Source organism: Aythya marila (genome assembly GCF_965140915.1).
Source record: "Aythya marila genome assembly, chromosome: 2".
NCBI classification, from domain to species: domain Eukaryota; kingdom Metazoa; phylum Chordata; class Aves; order Anseriformes; family Anatidae; genus Aythya; species Aythya marila.
The window spans coordinates 80,862,936-80,883,428 of NC_139043.1; the positions used below are offsets into that span (position 1 = coordinate 80,862,936).

At 37.9% G+C, this 20,493-nt stretch overlaps 1 protein-coding gene across 1 annotated transcript in view; it reads left to right on the forward strand.

The window, feature by feature from the left end:
- GMDS (GDP-mannose 4,6-dehydratase) overlaps positions 1-20,493 on the forward strand; it is a 405,498-nt gene that overhangs the window by 174,275 nt on the left and 210,730 nt on the right. The window contains exon 7 of the mRNA XM_082752810.1: positions 7,186-7,313. Coding sequence (XP_082608936.1) covers positions 7,186-7,313 — 128 coding nt within the window. The remainder of the gene's footprint in view (positions 1-7,185; positions 7,314-20,493) is intronic.

Consider the following 20,493-nt stretch of genomic DNA (forward strand, 5'->3'; position numbering starts at 1 on the left):
AAAAGATACATGTTAAATGAGTGAATAAATGAGAATGGCTAAATGCACTTACCTTTGTTTTAAGATGCAGTGCGTATGAACTGTGATTAAGAAATCAAAGTGAATAGTTTGGAGCAAAAGGTTAAGTTTTCTGTAAGCAAAACGCTGCTCTGTTTATGTAAGTGCCATTAGGAGCATAAACTTGGGAACAGAAATAACACTTTTACATATTGTTTTCAGTATTAATGTTTGGTTTTTCCTTTATAAGAATCTTTGATGCCTCACCTTTTCCTGTTCAGTGAACAGTTCCTGAGGGGAAAATATTTTAATTTAAGAAAAATTATATGGAGGAAATATACTAAAATAACACTTCTGTGCCCAGCTATTATTGCTGGTTTGTCACCATATCCTTTTAACAAGCCCATGTGATAGATCTGATGCATGTATTTAATCCCTGAATAAGGTCACTTTTAATGTGAAATCTAATAGCTTTGTGTTCCACATTACACATGCAAATTGACTGCTAATTAAATGTCATTTTTTCATAGTCACTGCAGAAAACTGCTGTGAAGTCATAGGAATAATCCTGTCATTGTTCTGTGCAGAGGTGGAAACATATATCTGTTTGTATGCAAAACAGTTGTGGAGACTTTAAAGCTCTGCTGACAGATCCCAGCATGGACGGTTGGCTGTACTAAATCACTGAGGAATGTAGCTTTTGCTGTGGGGAGACCTAGTGACAAACGTTATGCCTGACTCTCATCCTTTCATGGCCATCGGTACATCTCTTGCCCCATGTCCTTGCCCCTCTGTTACAGTGCCTGCTAGTTATCCCCTCCAGGCAGGCTTCACGCTATATTTCTGCCCTCTGGGAAAAAGGAAAGTCTTCTCTTCTTTCTGTGTTCCCTCCCAGTTTCTGTACTTTGTCCTTCCACGCAAGATAAATGACTCTTATTTTCTCCTCTGATTATGAAAACCATTAATTTCTGTTGCCTCCATGCCAAGTTCATATGACCCCCTGTTGCCCTCATCAGTCCAAATGTCCTGAGTGCGCTCTTGGGTTGGAAGAGCAGGGCCTCCCTGTGTGTTGCACTCCTGCTGCTGATGCTTCCTGCCTGGGCACACCTTTACCTTTCTGCCTCAGTCTCCCATTTTTTTAGATAATGGTAGGACATCTGCCATTGGGCAAGAAATTCCAGTTGAACAAGGATGGTGCAAATGGGAAGTAGGGTCAAACTCTCTTTCCTATATTAGCACATTTTATTTATGGCATTGGAAAGTTAAAAAATGTCTATCGATATATTAAAGAATGTCTTTGTTCCCAAATTTAATAGAATGAGTGCTACTTCATTTTCTGGAAATCACACATACTAAAGTAATACCAAATGAGAATCGCTTGATAAGGAGGAACAATATTGTTATTGTACAGTTGCTTTCAAAATGTGATCTGTGAATTTTATTGTTACATGATTATTCCCAGGAGGACAGATAAAGAATAACTTGTAAAAACAAGCCTATTATCAGTAACTTTTTTTCCTTATTTAGAGATCCTGTGTGTCCATTGAAAAATAGTTAGGGGTATGTATACTGAAAATGTGTGAAATATGCTACTTTTTATATATGTATTAAAAATCTGAGAAATGCACTATCATAAGAAGATATTACAATTTTAAAGGACAGAGAAGGAGATTAGAAAAGCTATGATGAAGCATATTTCCAGCTGTGCTATACAGGATTAAAATGTTGGGATTAAAGTTCTATATCTCATGTTTCAGGAAATAAAATGATTTATCACTCAGATCAGGAAGATGTTTCCCATGCAGTGCATGACTTTACAATGAGTTGCTTATGAATCATTTTGCCCTCATTTCATATATATTTCATTTTGCAAAAATCTGATTGCAGACTTTCTGGCAAGCTCATCCAAATGCAGCCAAGTTTGCTGTGTAGAATTAGTAGGATATTAGCTGGGAAGGAAAAAATCACCATCAACGTTGATGTTTCCTTTATTTCCAAACAGTGATTTTTAACTTAGTATAGTTTTTGTTGGGAGATGAACAATTTGCTATTGTAAATTGAGAGTGGATTGATAATTCAAATGCTTTAGTTTGTGTTTAACATCTACTAAGCAGCTGCTTTACTCTATCAGTTGTTTCAATTAAGATACAGTTGAAAATTCCATTTAAACCTCAAAACTAGAAGGTTAATTTAAAGATCTGTAATTTGATTTTTCGTCTGGTTTACATTAACATAACTCCATTGATTACAGAATAGTTTGTGCTGATTTTCATCAGTACAAACTAAAGGAGTCTCTGGACTTCTTTTCTGAGAAAAACTGGGTGCTGCTTTGCTTTTTAATTTAAGCTTGCCACAAAAAAAATAGAAAAGCTTCTAATAGAATGGAAATTATGAGCAGTGTGGATTTTCAGGCAATCAAAACATTTTAATGATCTCATTAAATGTATCATTTACAACATATATGCTAAAAGAAATATGTTCCTCTGGGTTAATAGAAGCACCAGGTACACAATGTGTTTGAACATGTTGGGCTCCCACTAGAGTCTATGCCAGAACTGTAGAAACTAGGAGAGGAAAAAAAAAATCCCCTTTTTCTTGTGCCAGCACTTTGGAGGCAGAAAACTTTAATATTTTTATGCAAAATGAAGAAAAAGATGTTATGGAAACTTGATAAACTGCGTCTCAGCTGATAAATATTGCTATTAAATGTTATTAGATTGTTATTGCATGACATGGATTAATTATGGATATTTCTTACACATGGTATAACCAGTGTTACACACAGCAGTCTTTCACAGACAGTAGTTTGTCATCTGTTGAATTTTGTATTAAGCTTTGAGAGATGGGAAAGTTATGGTTGTTGGAGAAACAAACAAAACAGCAACAGTTACTGTAACAGCAGCTCTTCAAGCTGATTCATCCATTTGCCTGCTTCTTGTAAACCTCTCAATCTTGAGGAAAACATCAGTTCCCTGATAAATACAGGAAGGGTGAAATTCCAGTGCTGATAAAGGGAATGAGGTGTACTGGTGCAGGGAGGTGGATTATTTTTTTTTTCTCTTGGGGCACCCAGCTTTGGAATTGTAGGTGCACCGAGATTGTGCTTCCTAAAGCATTGGTTTTAAATGTGTGCCCAGCTTTCAAAACTGTGACTTTGCCAGGTGTAATCAGCATCCATCTTAGAGGGATGAGCAAACCTGAGCCAGGTGGGTGACAGGCGTGAGCTGGAGAGCCCAAGCTATTGCATTATACCTCTACTATTTCTTCTCATTGCAGTATTGTTCTTATAATGGTTTGCTGACAGGGTATGTGTTTTACAGATCAGGTCTGCTTAATGAGGAATCCTTGCTTAGAATCATGCCTAGGATAAATAGAGTCTGTAAATCAGACCTTATGCTTCCTATTGGGATGCTAATGGTCTCAGAGGGAGGGCTTGGGTTTTGAAAACAAACCTCAGCTAATGCCCAAGGTTCTTGAAAAGCTGTTAATATCATGAAAACTCATGTTTAAGGCCTCTTTAAAACGTAAAATCTTGTAAGGCAGTCTTCAACTGAGGAACTGCCAAAATGTGAGGACATACCAAAGAGACCTTTGCCATGCCTGGCCAGACCTCTGCCGCAGCACTCCAGTAATTCCAGTGCTGTCAGTAGCAGTGTGACACAACACAATTTGGCCCATCATGGTTTGGGTATATTTTCTGCCTAGGTAACAAGGATAGCTGTGCAAGGCAACTTATCCCTAGTGAGGGAGCAGGCGTGACTCTTGTCTTGGTTACTGTAGGGTAGCAAATTCCCAGAGCAGTGCCAGCCTCACACACTTTGAGGACGTATTTGAGCAAGTCAAAATGCATCATGCATTTAATAGAGATGTGAAAGTTTATTCCTGCGAGGTGTGAGCAGTGAATACAAAGCCTCTCTGAACTGAGGAAGTGGTACAAAGCCAGGGGACAAACGTGGGACTCTGATCTCTCTCTTTATGGGACTCTGGTCTCTCTCTTCACCACCAGTAGAAGTTAGTTTTCTCACTAAGTGATGCTGGTAGCAGCATACGAATGTAGGCCTTACACAGCTGTACTATGTTACAGCTACGTTACAGCTGATATATCATCCAGAGCTGATGAAAATCAGACTGAAGGACAAAGTGATTGACACAGCAGCAGCTCTCTTGATCCTCTAAGTGGTACCAACTTGCCATTCTGTGGAGGAAAATGTTCATGTAGGTTCAACATTTCAGTTAAATCTTCAATACCTCCTGAGAAGGAAAATAACCATTTCAGTGTCTCAAAAGGTACTTTGTATTCAGTTATATAAGGATATCTGTAGAAATTCACACAGATCTTTTGATAGTCATTCCCGAGGATAGAGACATTACGTCTGCCAAGTTTCAGGCCAAAGCAAGATTTTATAGCCTGATTGCAAACCCCTACGAGAGGGCTTTATAATGGAAATGCTGACACAGCCTTAACTATTTTGTATGCCTCCAGTGGGCATCAGCTGAAGTTCTAGGCATGATGTTCATTTAGTGGCATGGGATCAAACATGAAGTGTAATAGGATATTTTAAGATACTGTGTTTGAAGAGAATCGGTATTTAAACTGTATTTATGAACCATAAAATTTAAATGTTTTTTGAAATGTGCCATTCGGTCCTTGATTGCAAGAAAAAATCACGTTTCAAAATGAACAGTAGTAGAGTTTTCTTCCACAGCTTTAATGCTAAAGCACTTCCAAGAACCCTTACTGGAACATTTCTGGAAAATAAGGGTTTTCATTTTTTCACTCTTGATGCTCTGTCTTAAATTCTGCATTTTGAGGTGTATCCTGATTTTGCTTGGAGAGGATCTTTAAGGATAGTTTCTCTCCATTTATCAGTGACTCTGTGAGAAGACCGCAGTTTTTAGTATTTGTTGCACGTGCTCTTTTTCCCTGCACAGCATCATTTTTACTTTTATACATTTCAAGTTGATTTCATAGTTCCCTCACACATTACCTAATATACTTCTTTTTTGTGTTCGGCAAGTGACTGCTCCAAAATGGAAGCTGATGTTCATTATTTGTGGAGGTTGACAGTAAAAAACTTGCTTTAATGCAGATGATGATTAGAACTCTCACTGCTTTTGCTGCAAATGGGAATGTAGCGTTGAAAGCTGATAGGTTTGCTTGTTACTTGGTTGCAGTCTGGAACATCAAGCCACATACTTTATCCAAGAAAAAAAAAAAAAAAAAAAAAAAGCTTTTCCCATTGTTTAATATTAATAATAACTGAAATTATTTCAGTGCAGAAGGTTAAGAAACTTCAGAGCTACTGTGAATCCGTTTGTGTAATAGGTTGAATCTATTTTAAATTGATTAGTAATAATCTGTATGAAGACCTTAAAACACTTTGATAACATAAAAAAAAAAAAATTGAGGAAAAAATCTTTGGAGAAGTGCCAGTTAGACTAACCAGAGAGGTTCTTTCACTGGTTGCTCTTCAGCCAGAATTCCACTCCTGCTGCAAGCTTGTCCAGCCAGGAAAATGGGAACTTTCTTTCAGGAATTTCAATAGCAGAATCGTAGTATTGGTCCTGTGGTTTACACTGGTTTATCTCTGGGATAATTATATTTCTCCTACTGAGTATGCAGAATGCAGCCAGAAAGAATGTCGGGCTTTTATCCTTCCAGATGACTCTCATTTGTCCAATTATTGAGAAACATTGATTTAAAAAAGACTCCCAGTAATATTTTTATTTATGAACTTGTGCAAATCACTCTATTTTGTAAACTTCCTTTTATATAAACACTGTTTCAGGGAATATGTTTTTTTTTATTTTCATCCTTTAAAAGAAAAGCGCAAAACGATGATTGATTCCAAATGCGTAATTATCAGAAGTCCAATTAGTTCAACAGTTGACAGAAAATTAAAATAGTATCTTAATCCTGTGATAAATTCTGAATTTATTAATTGCTTCATTGAATATGATGTTGACAGGTATACTCTTTTTTTTTTTTTTACATTTAGCAGGGTCAAATGATGAAAAATGCACTGTAATACTTTTAAGCAAATACTTATAAGCAAAACTTAGAGCCTGAAACACACACTTCACATTATTTAGTAATTTTGCAGCAGCTTGCATTTCTTTGACAGAAAACATTCAGATGCGTATTTCAAGAGCAGAGTTCCCATAAGGAAAAAAAAAATACACATGCATTGAATGCACAAGCTGCACTACTTGGGGCTTGTTAAGTTTGCTAAGAGCATTTTACAAGTGCAGTCATTTTCACTAACTTTTCTGCTTTCCATTTGGATGAGGTATCATCTGTCACCACTCAATCATATTTTTTAGCTATTAAAAAGGCATGTAATTTTAATTTTTGTGGCCCATTAGTGTGCAAATGCCATTGGGCTTGTTTAGCCTGCACTCATGGTCTAAATTTAAATCCTTCTGCTTTTGAGGAAACTGTTGACCATATTTTAGAAAAAGAGCAGTCATAATCCAAAATTCAGGTTATGAAAATAACTAAAAGCAAGTACAATTTAAAACAACTCTAGAGGGAGCAGAAATGGGTGCACAAACTTCCACTGAAATATAGTGAATGAATAAATAATAAAAAATATTATTAAAATAATAATAAAAATATTATACAGCCTTTGATAAAGGTAAAATCACAGTTTCATAATCTCATTGAAATCAGTGGATGAAGAACCTCAAATAACTGGAAAAGTAGAGCATGATTAACTGTTACAGTTTTTTGGATAGACTTACTTTTTTAATTAATAAACTAATATATTTAGAAGTATGCATTCCTTAAAATAAAATGGGAAAAAAAAGAAATGGCAACAAAAAAACATGAGGGTGGTCTAAGATGTCTGTCTTCTTTATGTAACCTTTTGCATTTTGTGTTTAAGAACTGACATTCCAAATGATTTTCTTTGGCTTTATGCCTGGACTGAACACTGAGGCAGCAAATTAGGAATGCTTAGAAGTCCCACAAAGAAAGATGTTTGCTGTGAAAGTGAAGCTAATGTGACACTTGCACTGGAAGCATCTTAGCCCACTCAAACGATAAATGATGGCATGGGTCTAGGCAGTATGAGGGGAATGAATGAAGACTGAAAGAAAATGCGATGGGCAGAGCAACAAGGTGTTTCTTGTGGCTAGTTTTTCAAAGTGCAATTATGCTGATGCTATCTTGTATTCCTGTTCCAGGAGCTAACTTCGTTACTCGAAAAATTAGCCGATCAGTGGCAAAGATTCACCTTGGACAGCTGGATTGTTTCAGCCTGGGTAATCTAGATGCTAAGAGAGACTGGGGCCATGCCAGGGACTACGTTGAGGTAAGCTGTGGGCCACATGCCTTGTTCTGAATCATCTTTGTGGTGGGGATAATGCTGTTACCTCAGTTCATGATCCATGGAGGGCTATCTCAGGATTTTTTTGCCTACAAAGGCCTGTTAACTTTGTGTAACTCTTGAGTTCAGTCTAGGGGGCTTAGTTACATAGCAGTCTACCCCAGGCATGACCTGAACAGAAAAATAAATCTTTGGGTTTACATTCCCGTACTGAATTCCTTGGGGGAGGGGACTGACTATAAACTGTATCTATTTTAGAGTATTTCTCCTATTGTTTTGACAATTTGTATAACCAATATTAAGATTGCAGCAAGATGCAATATGACCTGAAGTCAAAGATCCTGCAGGAGGTTGGTAGCCTTTTATTATAATGCGGCAAGAATGGTGTTTATATTAATGATCAAAGGTCTATCTCGTTATGAATTTTTTTAAAAAAATATCATGGCATACTAGTGATGTCAGTATTGCCGTGCATGTACCTGCATACCTGCATCTAGCATTTGAAATGTTTTTGTAGTCAGGAGTTGTTTCTAATTTTATTCTGTGCATCTGCTTAAGCAGACAAACAGACAATACCCCTGTATTGTATTACAAGGAGACATGAATGACCATGTAGGAAATATTGTCTTTTCCCCAGGAGACTTTTGTCCCCATTTTGGTGCTTAAAGATTTCCTGTGGTCATTAGACTATTTCTGTCTTTTAATAATTCCTTGCTGGGAAACCGGATCTGGCTTCAACATTCATTGATGTAGTTTAAAAAGACGATGACTGTTTGTTTTGTTTTTCTATTTTACAAAGTATGAAGTACTATAGAAGGAAGAAAATTCTGAGTTTTATCATAATTTGAGATTTAAAAGGTCAAGTAAAAGCTGAATTTCCAAAACTTGTTTATGGTCAAGAAGAAACAGCAAGAAAATGAAATGGCGATACCACAACATAAATTTTTGTTCTGTGTGATATTAAAAAAAAAACTAAGTAGCCATATTTCCTTTGCCTCAAAAGAAATATGTCAAATAAGCTAAGAAGGTGAGTTTCAGTAGCTGGCTGTAAACTTGGCTTTTGCTTCTGCACTGCATTTACATGTAAGATGGTACATATTGGTACTATATGTACCAAGAGAACCACAAATGTCCTGACTACATTTCCATGAAAATTGCTTTATATTTGTGGATTCAACAGTATTTGAAGTAGTTAATCCAGTAAACTATCCCAATCATCTTTTAATTGATAAAACTATAACTGAGTCCTCACAAAGTCATTTACCAAGGTTCAGCTGAAAGGAAGCTACAGATGAGCCAAACAAAATGATCAGTTGCAACCACATCATCATAACTTTCTAAAATGCATAGGATATTCCATAATCTATCTCAAACTACCGCATTTAAAGATGGCTTGCACCGGATCATAAATTGTGAGATGAAATCTAGTGACCTCGTTCATATGGGAAACTCAGAATATAACACTCTTGTGCGTAGTGGGTCAGACCCTTGTCTTGTGTCCAAAACTTTAAAAACAAAGAAAATAAGAACAAGTCTATTCAGAAAAATGACTAGCTTTCAAAGTCTTTGGCCTCCGTAAGGAATGTAGTTGTCCGAGGTCTACAACGCGAACACATGTTTGTTGTGTAAGTAGCATTCCAGACCTTTCAGTTAACATGTTTTGGGCCTGTCCCAAAACCTTCTGGAAAGAATTCCTCACTAAAATATAGTTCATCTTGAGTATTCCTCTTCCCAGAGAGATACCCCTTCGGATAATGGGAGAGTTATTATCAATTCTCTAATTCCCCAAATATCATGGAAATGTGCTTACAGACATCCTTCTAATGGCTAAAAAAGAGAGTAACTTTAAACTGGAAATAAACAATTATTTGAGGCTTTAATGGGCTGGAAAGTAGGGCTTAGAGATTTAACGTTGTTCAAATAAATACGTAGTATGTTAGAAAGCATGATCGTATTTACAAGCATTTGGGGAGCTTCCTTAAGCATATGGCTGAACACATAGGGATATATCTTATCCTCTCCATATGTATTTTTAAATCCCATTGATATTAATACAAGTAACACATGTGCATATAGACTGGACCATATACTGTCTTTCCTTTCTCTATATTTTCTTAGGTGGGATAATAATAAAACCATAAATACATTCCTTTTTGTTGTTTTATAAAACATGATGGGTCAGTTCCTGATCCCATGAAAGCTGATGACCAAACCCTCATTAACATCGTGCAGAGATCATATCCTGTATGTATTGGTGTGGAGAAGGTCCGGTGATTAAAAAGCAGAAGCAGAAGTTCGGAATTAAAAGTAGGTTCATATTAGGGGAGAAGCGTTGAGTTTGATTAGGTTTATGAACTGGTACTTAAACTGCCATATTTAGTAACTGAGAATCAGGTACAGTGGCATTGTGCTGCTGAATAAAAAATGGTGTTTTTTATAAAACACTCAAGAAAGGTTTCTGTTCAGCGTTTGAAAAAAGCAAAACACAACCGAGCAGACAGTGAACATTTGGGCAGCTTATTGGTTTTATCCTAAAATTCTGTTAGTAACTCCTAACATATCTGAAGAAATTGCTGCTGCCTCTTACTTCCCCTTTCTCCATTTTTACTTAAACGTGATCCAGCACAAGTCCCATGGGGTAGTGTTATAGATGACGATCAATGCCACTGAATTGGAAGAGGAAAAACAATGTATCAGCACTTAAGATATATGAATCTTCTGAGTGCTGTTTTGTTTGGTGAGGGTAATTTATACCTTTTATTTGTTGCAGAAAGTTCCAGTAAACCATCTGCTAGGTATTTTCAAATGCTAGTACAGCATCAAGCCTTAACAGTCTGACTCATTTCTATGGCATTTACAAAACACAAGGCATCATACTCTTTTCCTCAGATATTCACCTAGGAGTCTTTCATATAGGTGTAGGTTCTCACAAACATTTAACTTGGATCATTAAAAAAAAGTGCATTAATCCATCACTGATTGTTTGTGTTTTATCTCCTACATGCTAAGTACTGTAATTGCTAGGGTCCTGAAAGTATATCTGCAACTGCAACCCTAAGATGTTGTTGGGGAAGCAGTAGGTGCATTTATTTGCAAGATTGTAAGGGAATAGCCAAAAAATAGGACATAGCTACATTGGAAAGTGGTTTTGGGAGAAGAGCATGTCCGTCTTCATTAGAGTTCAACAGGTGAGGCCTTTTTTTCTTCAGTCTCCTCATTTTGTCATCTGCTGATGCTCAGGTTGTCATCCGCCATTGCACTGCCCACACCTCTACGTTGTCCAGCGAGCAGAAAAACTATGAAGAGAACTGCTGTCCCACTGCAGTTTTAGCTGGTTTTAGTTTTTGATCCCAACAAATCACCAGTATATTGGCATAGTATATGCTTATTAATTATTGCAGGATGTCATAGATGTAGCACTGATGAATACTATAGGTATATCTATCAATATATATTTCACAGAAGTATTTTCTAAAAGAAGGCAAAGGTAATAGTTTTAATAGCCTTTAAGCATTGGTACAGATCAGAAATGTTTTCTTTTTCCTTCAGTAGAAATTTGGCACTGTTTCAAGCAGTAATTAAAGAGGACTCGTAATTGGCTCATAATTGGCTCCAGTTCATTTACTTAGCGGTTTACTCAAATGCTTAAAATTAAGCATGGGCTTAAATTCATTGTGAAGTCAGGAACCATTTGATATTCCAAATACATGGCAATCAGCTTTCATTAATTTATATTTAAATCATTAAAAAAAGCATTCAGAGAATAGTTCATAAGTAAGGTGGTAAGTTATTTCTGTACAGTCCAACCAAGAACATTAAGTAAATGTTCAAACAGAGCCTTTCTATCCTATTTATATTTTTTATTGGTACTGGTGCTGGTTGGTACTTTTATTTATGATCAAAATGCACAAGACACTGCACAGTCGTTTTTAGTGCTTAAGCCATTTTGTGCATGTTCAGATTAAGACAGTAAAATCTAATCATCTGCACTGTGATGTCATCTGTGTTCAAATCTCCAATTTGCGTCAACTGGTTGCTCTTTCATGATCGTTGTTCTTCACTATTCTAATAAATAGAGGTCGACCCTTGGAGGCAGTTATTACTGTTTCTGTTGTAGGGAATTCCTTGTGTGTTTGTAAGTACAATTAAAGATAAAAGTTTAAGCATAAGAGTAAAGTAAAATTCTAAATCGTTTAAATAATTTTAAAATCTCCTTTGTTTTTCAGTGCTGGACTTTTCTGAGCATGAGGGATAAAGATTTTTGAGCCATCCAAGTAGTTAAGAGTATTTTCTGTGTGTCAAAATGAGAATGTTTTCTTTCCATCAGCTTGGTTGAGCTGGGATAATTAATAGCTCTATTAAGCCAAATCGATCTTAAAAAGATATCCAGTCTGCTCTGATTGATGTGACGATCCACTGCACTGATTATCTTATCACTGCCATCTAGGTGAAGTAATTGTGAGAGTGGGGCTTGTATGAACGTTTAGTAGAAAAGCTTGATAGATTGTGCTCCTTTGTCTGGAACAACTATTCAACATTCATAACATTCTTGACAGATACTTGCTGAAGCATCATCTTTTCTAGAGGTGTATGTATCAGAGACAATGACTATCCCAGCTTGTTTTTTTCCTGCCACTCTTTTAGTTCTCTGGGTCTAGTTATGAACTCGGTTGGCAAACTCAAGACTTGAAATATCTTCTCAAAGGCTATTGCTGAGCAGTACCAAAATGAACTGTCACAAATGATTAGCTGATAGTGGACTTCTCCTCTGTGTACATTTCTTCTCCATTGTCCCATGCAAATAGAGAAAGAGTTGATATTTAAATGATGATTCCATACCAGCAAAATGTAGATATAACTCTCAAACATCTTTCAGATTTTGCAAATATGGGCAAAGCCTCTCTTATGAAGAGAAAGTATGTTTTAGAACAACTGATAGTGATAGTTTTGCTTTTTTGGTGACAAATAAAGGCTTATATTTTGGTAACTAAGGATGCACAACAAAAGAGCGTATAATACATTTCTTTCAGCACATGTAGTTTAGATTTGACTTCTTGACTTGGAAATAGTTGCAATTCCCAGCAGACTAACGCACTATCAGCTTAATTTCAGTTATGTAGAGGATGTCTGCTCTACAGAAAAACAAAACCAAAACAAGTCCTTTATGGGTTTTGGTTATAAGCCTCCTGAAGTACTGATGTCTGTAAAAATAATGTGATTCTAAATAACTACAGCATAAGTGAGAAAATTCAAACATGCTTTACACACACACACAACTTATATGTATTTGTGTGAATGTGTGTTTCTGCGTATGGGTGATTTTGGAACCAGACAAATTCAAATCTCCATGTTAAAGGAAATTATTTTCAATTTCCACAAATGTATTTTGTATGATTGCTCATAAGAGCTTAAACAAGAAAGACCATAGTTTACTACAGTAGACGTGAATGGTCTCCATATTTAAAGAATAAAAATGAGGAGAGGGTTTTAATTACAGTACGTAGGTGTTCTGTCTAACACACGTCATATGGTGTTGATTTCCAGCAGCAGTGCCTACTGTAAGTGTTGCTGCTAGACCTTTTCCTTTCAGAAAACTATCCTGATCTGTTTCAGAACTCCAACACCATTTTCCCCTTTTTACTTTCTTGCGGCCATTCTTTATGTGAGGGGAATATAACTGTAAAAAGATTTTTTTTTCTTATTTACATAAATTTTCCTTTAACTTTCTTTTTCACCACTTTTGTGTTTGACCTATTAGTGTTTTTAGGCTTTACAAAGCCAAAAAAGAGCTTTCTTCAGCAAAACCATCTGGTTTAGTTTCCTGTGCCTCAACAATGATATGTGTATTATTATCAAGGCCACCCCTGTGGTTTTTCTAAGTGGTCTTGTTACAGTGGTGGTCTTACAATTCAATTGGAGTGATGGAAAGGTTAGACTAAGGCTTCTTTCAAGTATAAGGTTTCCAGATTGATAAATTATGTATTGTTGTCATATTTTTGAGGCTGACCTGTTATGCCATTGTTAGCTTGAGTGCAGCATCTCTTTAAGTAACACAACTAATGTAGTCCTCCTGACAAATTGTGCTTTTGCAGCACGTTCGTCTCTTAGACTACCAAATTCAGGCACTTTTCAGAGGTAACTTTAAATGCATGCTGTGCTACCATGATTTTAGTTTTCTGCTATGGCTGGCAATCTGTGGAAGAACAAGATTTCCTATTTTTGTGGCAGGACTGGAAGAAAAACGTATGGAGACTGGCAAAGAGACTATGTAATATACGGTATATATACTGTCATGGTGTTTACTCATTAGCAGTGGCAATATAACATTGGGATGAAAACAAAAAGTTCAAAAATGGGGTGTTCCACCTTCCAGACAGTCTCGTAGTGGTTTTCACTTGGGGCAGCTGTGGATGAGACTGTGGGAAAGAGGTGAATCTCACGAGGCAGGTGGGATTGCCTGGGCTGGGGAGCAAGGATACCAGGCAGCCTGCTTGAGGTTGTGGCTGCACCTGGAGGGAAACCACTGCCCCATCACTGGATGCAGCATGCTCGTGTGAAGTTGGTTTTCACAAACTTTAGCAGCAAAAGTCTCACAAGTCTCTCCTGAGTGTATGTAAATCATGGGTATTTTTTCCCCCTTTTTAATCTACATGAGGTTTATGAATTGGACAAGTTTGGGGCAAATTTCATGGAAATGTTCACATAAACATCCCTGGTCCTCTGCATGCAGAATTTCAAGTGCTTGCTGTAAAGCAAGGAAATCCTGAATTCATGGAAAAATAAATTATTGAGGTTTATGGGGGAGTTAATACAAATTAAACATATCCTTTAATCAGCTGAGTCACTTCAGCTGAGATTTTTCCTTTCTTTCTTTGCTCTTTCTCCTATCATGAGTGGGGAGGGGAAATTTATTTAAAAAAAAAAAAAAAAAAAAATCAACCAGGTGTGTCTACCTTTGAACTTTACTTTTTTAATTGATTCAGATGGTATTTGGCAACATTCTAAAGAACTGAAAGCATCATCTTTTACTGGGAAATGCTTGGCAACGTTAATAACAGGTACTGCTACCAGCCCCACCTATAATAATCCAGGTAGTTTCTCTTTATTAACTGATCTGCAATTTGCAGATTTATTTGAATCTTAGAGTAATGCACCACACTGAGAAAGCTATGTAGTGTAGTTGGTTTTAATTTTAATAGTGGGGAAAAAATCCCTTAAAACAGATCATTAAAATTTAATGAGGACATTTTTAAAACCCCATAATGGTTGAATTTACACTGGAAGTCAAAAATAGTTAATGGTGTTATGTCTGTGTGGTAACATCCTCGCTACACTATAATTGTTTTCATTTGAAATCAAGCCAGTAAAACATTGTGGGCAGTGCATTCCCAGAACCAAAGATTTCAGCCCTCCAATAATATCGGGTCATTCCACTGAAAGAAGAAATATTTCCGAGGATAAATTAAAACGTCAGGGCTCGCTTTTATTGTACTCTAGCTGTTAATATTCTGTATATTATTAAGAAGATGGTTGATTATCAGCATAGTGACTGCTCATTCCTTGTCTAGGTATGGAAAAAATAGGATTTTTATTTTTTTTTGTCGTTGTTTGACTGGGAAACATTCCCCAAACCCACAGGGTGCACTTAATATGCCACTTTTAGTTTTAGCAGAAACGCTTGAGTTTTAGCTGTAGGTGTTTTCGGATGAAGCCTTGACCTAACGACCAGCATTAATGGCCCAAAGATAGAGCAGCTGAACGCTCCCCTTGGCCTTCTGTGGCTGACATTAGGCTTTCCCCGGGGAGGGCTAACTTAGTTACCAGGTTAAGCATGCGAAGAAAGCTTATTGCTGTCATGTGCGTGACTCCTCTCTTCCTCTGAAAACCCATGCGATTTGTACAACAAAACCAATTGTTGGCTTCCTCGGGAATATGAAGAATGGCGCGTTTGCAAAGCAGATGAGCAGCCTTAGCATTTTCTTTTTCCCTGTCCCCAGTCAGCTCAGCAGTGTGGCTGGGATGGATTGCCTGCAGCCCTGGAAGAGGAGAATTAAGTAGACAGTGATCCCCAAAGTTGTCCTGGGCCCGCAGCTTACAGGAGAGCTGTGTATAAAACAGCTGGTGCTTCCCTCAAGTGCTCTCGGTGCTTCCTCCTTCCTGCACGTGGAGGCTCGCTGGTGCCGTGGAGCCCAGCAGCTGCCCCTTGCCAGAGGAACAACACCTGTGGCCAGCAAACTTGCTTGCCATTTCATTGCTTTTAGCAAAATCAGTGGTGTTCCTTAGCAATACCAAAGTTGGTGGGCTGGATATATGTTTTCTTCATTTTCTGCCATGCGGTGGGATTAAAGGATGCTGGTGCTGGATTTGAGGAAGCAAAATTTACGGGGGAACCCCATCAGCTGTATGAAATGTTACCCCTTTCTGCAAGGATAAATGTAGATAAATGCTGTTTTTGTTTGTTTGTTTGTTTGTTTATGTAGAGTTGAATGCACTTATCACATTTTCTTTTTTTTTTCTCAATCTTTTCTTTGTGCTTAAATGGCAGGGCAAATTCAATCATTTGACACCTCAAATAACCAGGACCTCCAATTGGGAACCTCTAATTAGTTACCTATAAGTAACATATCACAAACATGTAAGTGTCATGTCAGAGACTGCTGTGCCAGTGGTTGGCTATAGGAGCACTGAACAAACTTCTTGCTCCACTGACATTACTTACATGCATGCAGTTCTTCTATAAAAAGAACAGGCACTGTCATGGAAGATATGTTCACTCTCAAACTTTCCTCTTAATAGCAAGCTTTGTACTTTTTAGAAGCTGATCTTTCTAATGCAAGTTGTGTGTTATTTCTTCTTGATCTGCAAATGGGTTAGATTTTTTTTTTTAATACCAAAAGATGTGTCTTTTTTTTTCTTCCGTGCACACTTTACAGATTTCGTTAAGCCATGGCAATTGCATTAGTAGAGCATTAATTCTTCTGCCTTAACCTCTAACATGTGAGATGTACTCTACACTCTGTTTGTCCAGGCAACGTTAATGCTCTAATACCAAGCATGTTGCTTTTGACATAAGGAAAAGTTGTTACAAGTCATATAATCGTGCTGTGCTGTGTGTTATTTTGCAAAAAAAAGTAATGCATTGTGTTGCTAATGCTGTATTTTCTCCTTATGTAATACAGGCATATTTTCCACCTCACCATTAATTTGTTTTGCTGCACTTATTTCCAGACAAACCTTACTTTTCAGTATCTGGTGGCAATTTCTCTCTTCCTCTGAGGTGTTTTAAATTCAAGAAGCATAAGGCTTTTAATAGATCATATTCATGCTAATGGAGAAAAAATTGACAAGGGAAAAATATGCAAGTTCCCTTTTCATTTCATTGCCAATATCATTATTGATATCCAGGGCAGATGTATATTAAAAATACTACCAGTTGAAAACTGTTCATCTCTCCGGTTGTAAGTGAATCCCAGGTTGTTGGCAAGAGGCATGGGAGAGGGTGGTCATTATGTGACAAGTGTGCGTGCAGGTGTGACAGGTCTGTCTTCCAACAAGGGGAGGCTCAAAAAGTGCTGGGCACCGTGCCTTGTAACAGCATAATCCTCTGCTTGCTGGCAGCTGCCGAGAGCAGGTCGGGTTTTAATTCGGACCGCAGCTGGGAAACTGCCACTGCTCCTATCCATGTGCATTCCATGTATGCATTTGCAATGTTTTATTTTGGCCCACGATACCATGTAAACCTTTCCAGTGACTTCTGTGCCATAATGGTGGAGAGGGGCCTTCTGAATCGGTCGTGCTGGTAGCAGAAATCACCCTGATTTGCAAGGACAAGTCTGCCACGGGGCAGGCCTGGCCCTGCGCTCGTCCTGGGGTGCGAACATGGAGCATGGGGTTTGCCTTGTGAGACACTTTCCCAGACTCACTGCACTATCTGGTGTCTCATCTCCAGGAGAGTCTTTTTTTCTTTCTAAAGCAATTCAAGACTAGATGAGTATCGATTAAAAACCATTGTTGGTCAGAGGTTTGTGCAAGTTTTGATGGTATGAGCACATTTAACAAAATACTTCATGCAATGTATAGCATTTTAGTGGAATTTTACAAATGGAGGTTCTAAGAAAACATTTTCAAAACCAGGCTGTTGGATCCAGACAGTGAAAAAAGGTGAGAGCACACCCTTGAAGTGCTGGTTTGCCATGGGGGATCCGGGTTCACCAGGCATGAGTCTCACGAGGATTGTAGGCCTGTGTGTCCCTTCCCTGCCCTCCTGGCAAGCCCGAGGACCGAGTGTTCTGCAAGCTGACTGCTGGAACTGGTCTGGAATGAAATCTTGCGCTAATAATATGATTATTGACTTCCGTGGGATTGACTTCATGCGTCCCCACATTTATACGTGGGGAGGCGGAGGCTGGCAGAAGAGAAAGAGCCTCTGTGCCCGCACTGGGTTACTCAGTACACCTGTGATAGGGACAGCCAGTATTTGGTTCTAAAAGTGACCTCAGGAGACATTAAAATTCCATGTAATGTGTTACCAGTGTAAACAGGAAGCGCAATAAAGAGTTTTCACCTGGCCTGTTCTCTGCCAGTTTTCAGCCTCAAGTATGACAGAATGATGAAATTGGTGCGCAACTGCCCACTCCTTGTAATTAAGCAAATTATACTTTCCTCAAAGAAAGCTTTTTTGTTGCTGATTTTCATAAGGTCACATCTAAAGAAGGGCAGCGTAAAAACAACAGGCACATGTGTAAAAGTGTAGCTGGCTGAAGAACAAGTCTGAGTAAAAAGTCCAACCAAAAGTAAATTAAATTAATCATTGTTACCACATTCATTTTGGGGATGATTACAGAAAATAGTGTTAAATAATAATAGAATGACACGCATGTCATTTGCTTTTAAAATACACTATATGGTGGGGAAAGAAAAGCCTCAGTTACCTCGGTTGAATTTATTCATATGAGGTTTCTAAACAAATTGTGTAATGAAATTGCGTACTGACGATAGGCATTTAGTTGCACTGATTTGTAGCAGTCAGATCATTTAAATACAATGTGTCATAAATATTTCAAGCTGGGGAAAAAATCCAAATTCTGAAAACACTGTTTTAACAGTGTCTTGAATAGTTGTTTATGCTCTGTAGTTGCTTGTAAAACAGCTGACTCCAACCTAAGTTGATAGTTTTATTAGTAGTATCTTAAAGTGATCCTTTTTGCCTAGATGGGGGTTTTCACTGGGATGCTGGTTCATATAAAGTCTGTTTCACTGAAATAGTCCACTAACTCGTCACTACAAATTTTGGCTGTGTTAGTATTAGAAAGTACTTCTGGACCTTACAGTGTTATTACACTTTCTTGGAGGGAAGAATAACACAAACTTTTATACTTCATGAAGGCAGATAAAAGCTGGAAAATAAAACTGCCTGTAAACAGGAGTGTTCAAGCACAGGATGAAAACTTGCATCTGGAATCCCACCCAGAACCAGCTCTGCAGAAGCTAGAAGGAGCACTTGGCTGGCAGAGCAAAGGAAATTTACACTCAGGAGGAGCATAGCTGACACTTGTCTCAGGGGAAAATACAGGAGAAGGTTTAAGACCCTGTTGGTAAGCAAGCACTGCGGTCTTGTCACCTGCTCTTATACTCCCGTGGGGAAGAGGGAACCATCACCTGCTATTGGGCTTGATTCTGCCTGTGGAAGGAGGCCAGCATTCTCCAAAGTGGGACACACAATGAGAACACACAAAAAAACAGCAAATATTTACATTGTTTTGACAATTTATTTTCTTAAGAAGTCATGAGATGTGAGAGAAGGGTGTGTTCAGCAGAACGCTTTGACTTGAGAATTTCCTTTAACAGTAATTTGACTTCTGAAGCTCAAAGGGACTGGCTCTGCAGGAGATCCTTTAGTAACACGGGAATATTCTGCATTTCTGCAAAACTACTGATTTTGTGTTGGTCATGGAGAGCCAGCTCAGACATTCTCTGTGGTACTCACCCAGTAGGGGGAACAAGACAAAGAACACAAGTTCCCTGTGTAGCCCACCAGCAAAAACAGGCCTACCAGCTACCACTGTTAAAAAACAAAGGCATCTTTTTTTTTATAGATAATAAAACTAGCTGATGTGGCATGGATCAGGCTGAGAACACAAGGTAATTGCTTCTCAATTAGCAGAAGCTATGAGTAATGGTCAGCCAGACGGCCATCTCAATCCTACTGCTTACCTATGTGGTGGTAAAGGCCACAGCTGGCCCATGGCTTTCACTTGCACATGTATCTCACCAAGTACAGTAGACATTTCTACCAGATATCACAGTGAAATTTAAAAATGAGCACACAGACGTTGTAATGTTTTAATGTTTTTAAAGATGATGTACATATATATTTCCTCCTTATGTGTCATCTTCTGCTCTATAGCACTTGCAGGTGCCTTAGAGCAAGCCTGCATGCTGATGTTGCTGTTTTTTTCACCTTGTGTTGTGGAGAATGACAAGAGTGCATAGATTTGTCCCCCCTGGCTTTGCACGGGGACTGCAGAGGTAACATCCGAGGTGTTACTGAAATTTTAATAGGTGTGGGTGCCAAGTTTTTAACAAAAACATCCTTTTTGTTAGCAGTCCAGTAGGCAGTATAGCCTTACAGGTGTCAACAAATAAAAAGTGCCAGGCTTTGTTTAGGCTAAAAGAGTTTTGCTTTTCAGTTGCTGAAACCTCACCCTTTCCTTTCTTTTGCCATAAATTCTCTAGTTCACGCAGTTTGAAGGAAAAATAATAAAAACAGTTTCTGTTGGTAAAAAACAAGTACAAGGGAGGGAGAAATCAGACTATTTGAATTAGTAATTAAAAATACTTAAAGGAAAACAATAAAGTTACTTGTTTTCGTTAGAGTTTCTAAGTGATTGAGTTTATTTATCTGTGCACACAAGATTATTAACCAGAAGTATCTGCAGTAGTATTCAGAATAAGCTTGCCAAGTCATCTGTACAACAGAATTTGGATTAAAAAAAAACAAGAAAGTGAAGAGGGCCTGAGTAAGAGAGTAAGCTTGCCCATAGAAACATTAAACCTTTATACTTGGGCAGACTGGATTTGTTTTTCAGTAGCTTGTGTTGTTAAGATGTTTGTTGCTTTATTTAGATGAACAGTTTGGCTCTGGTTGCCTTTGTTCTCAGCACAC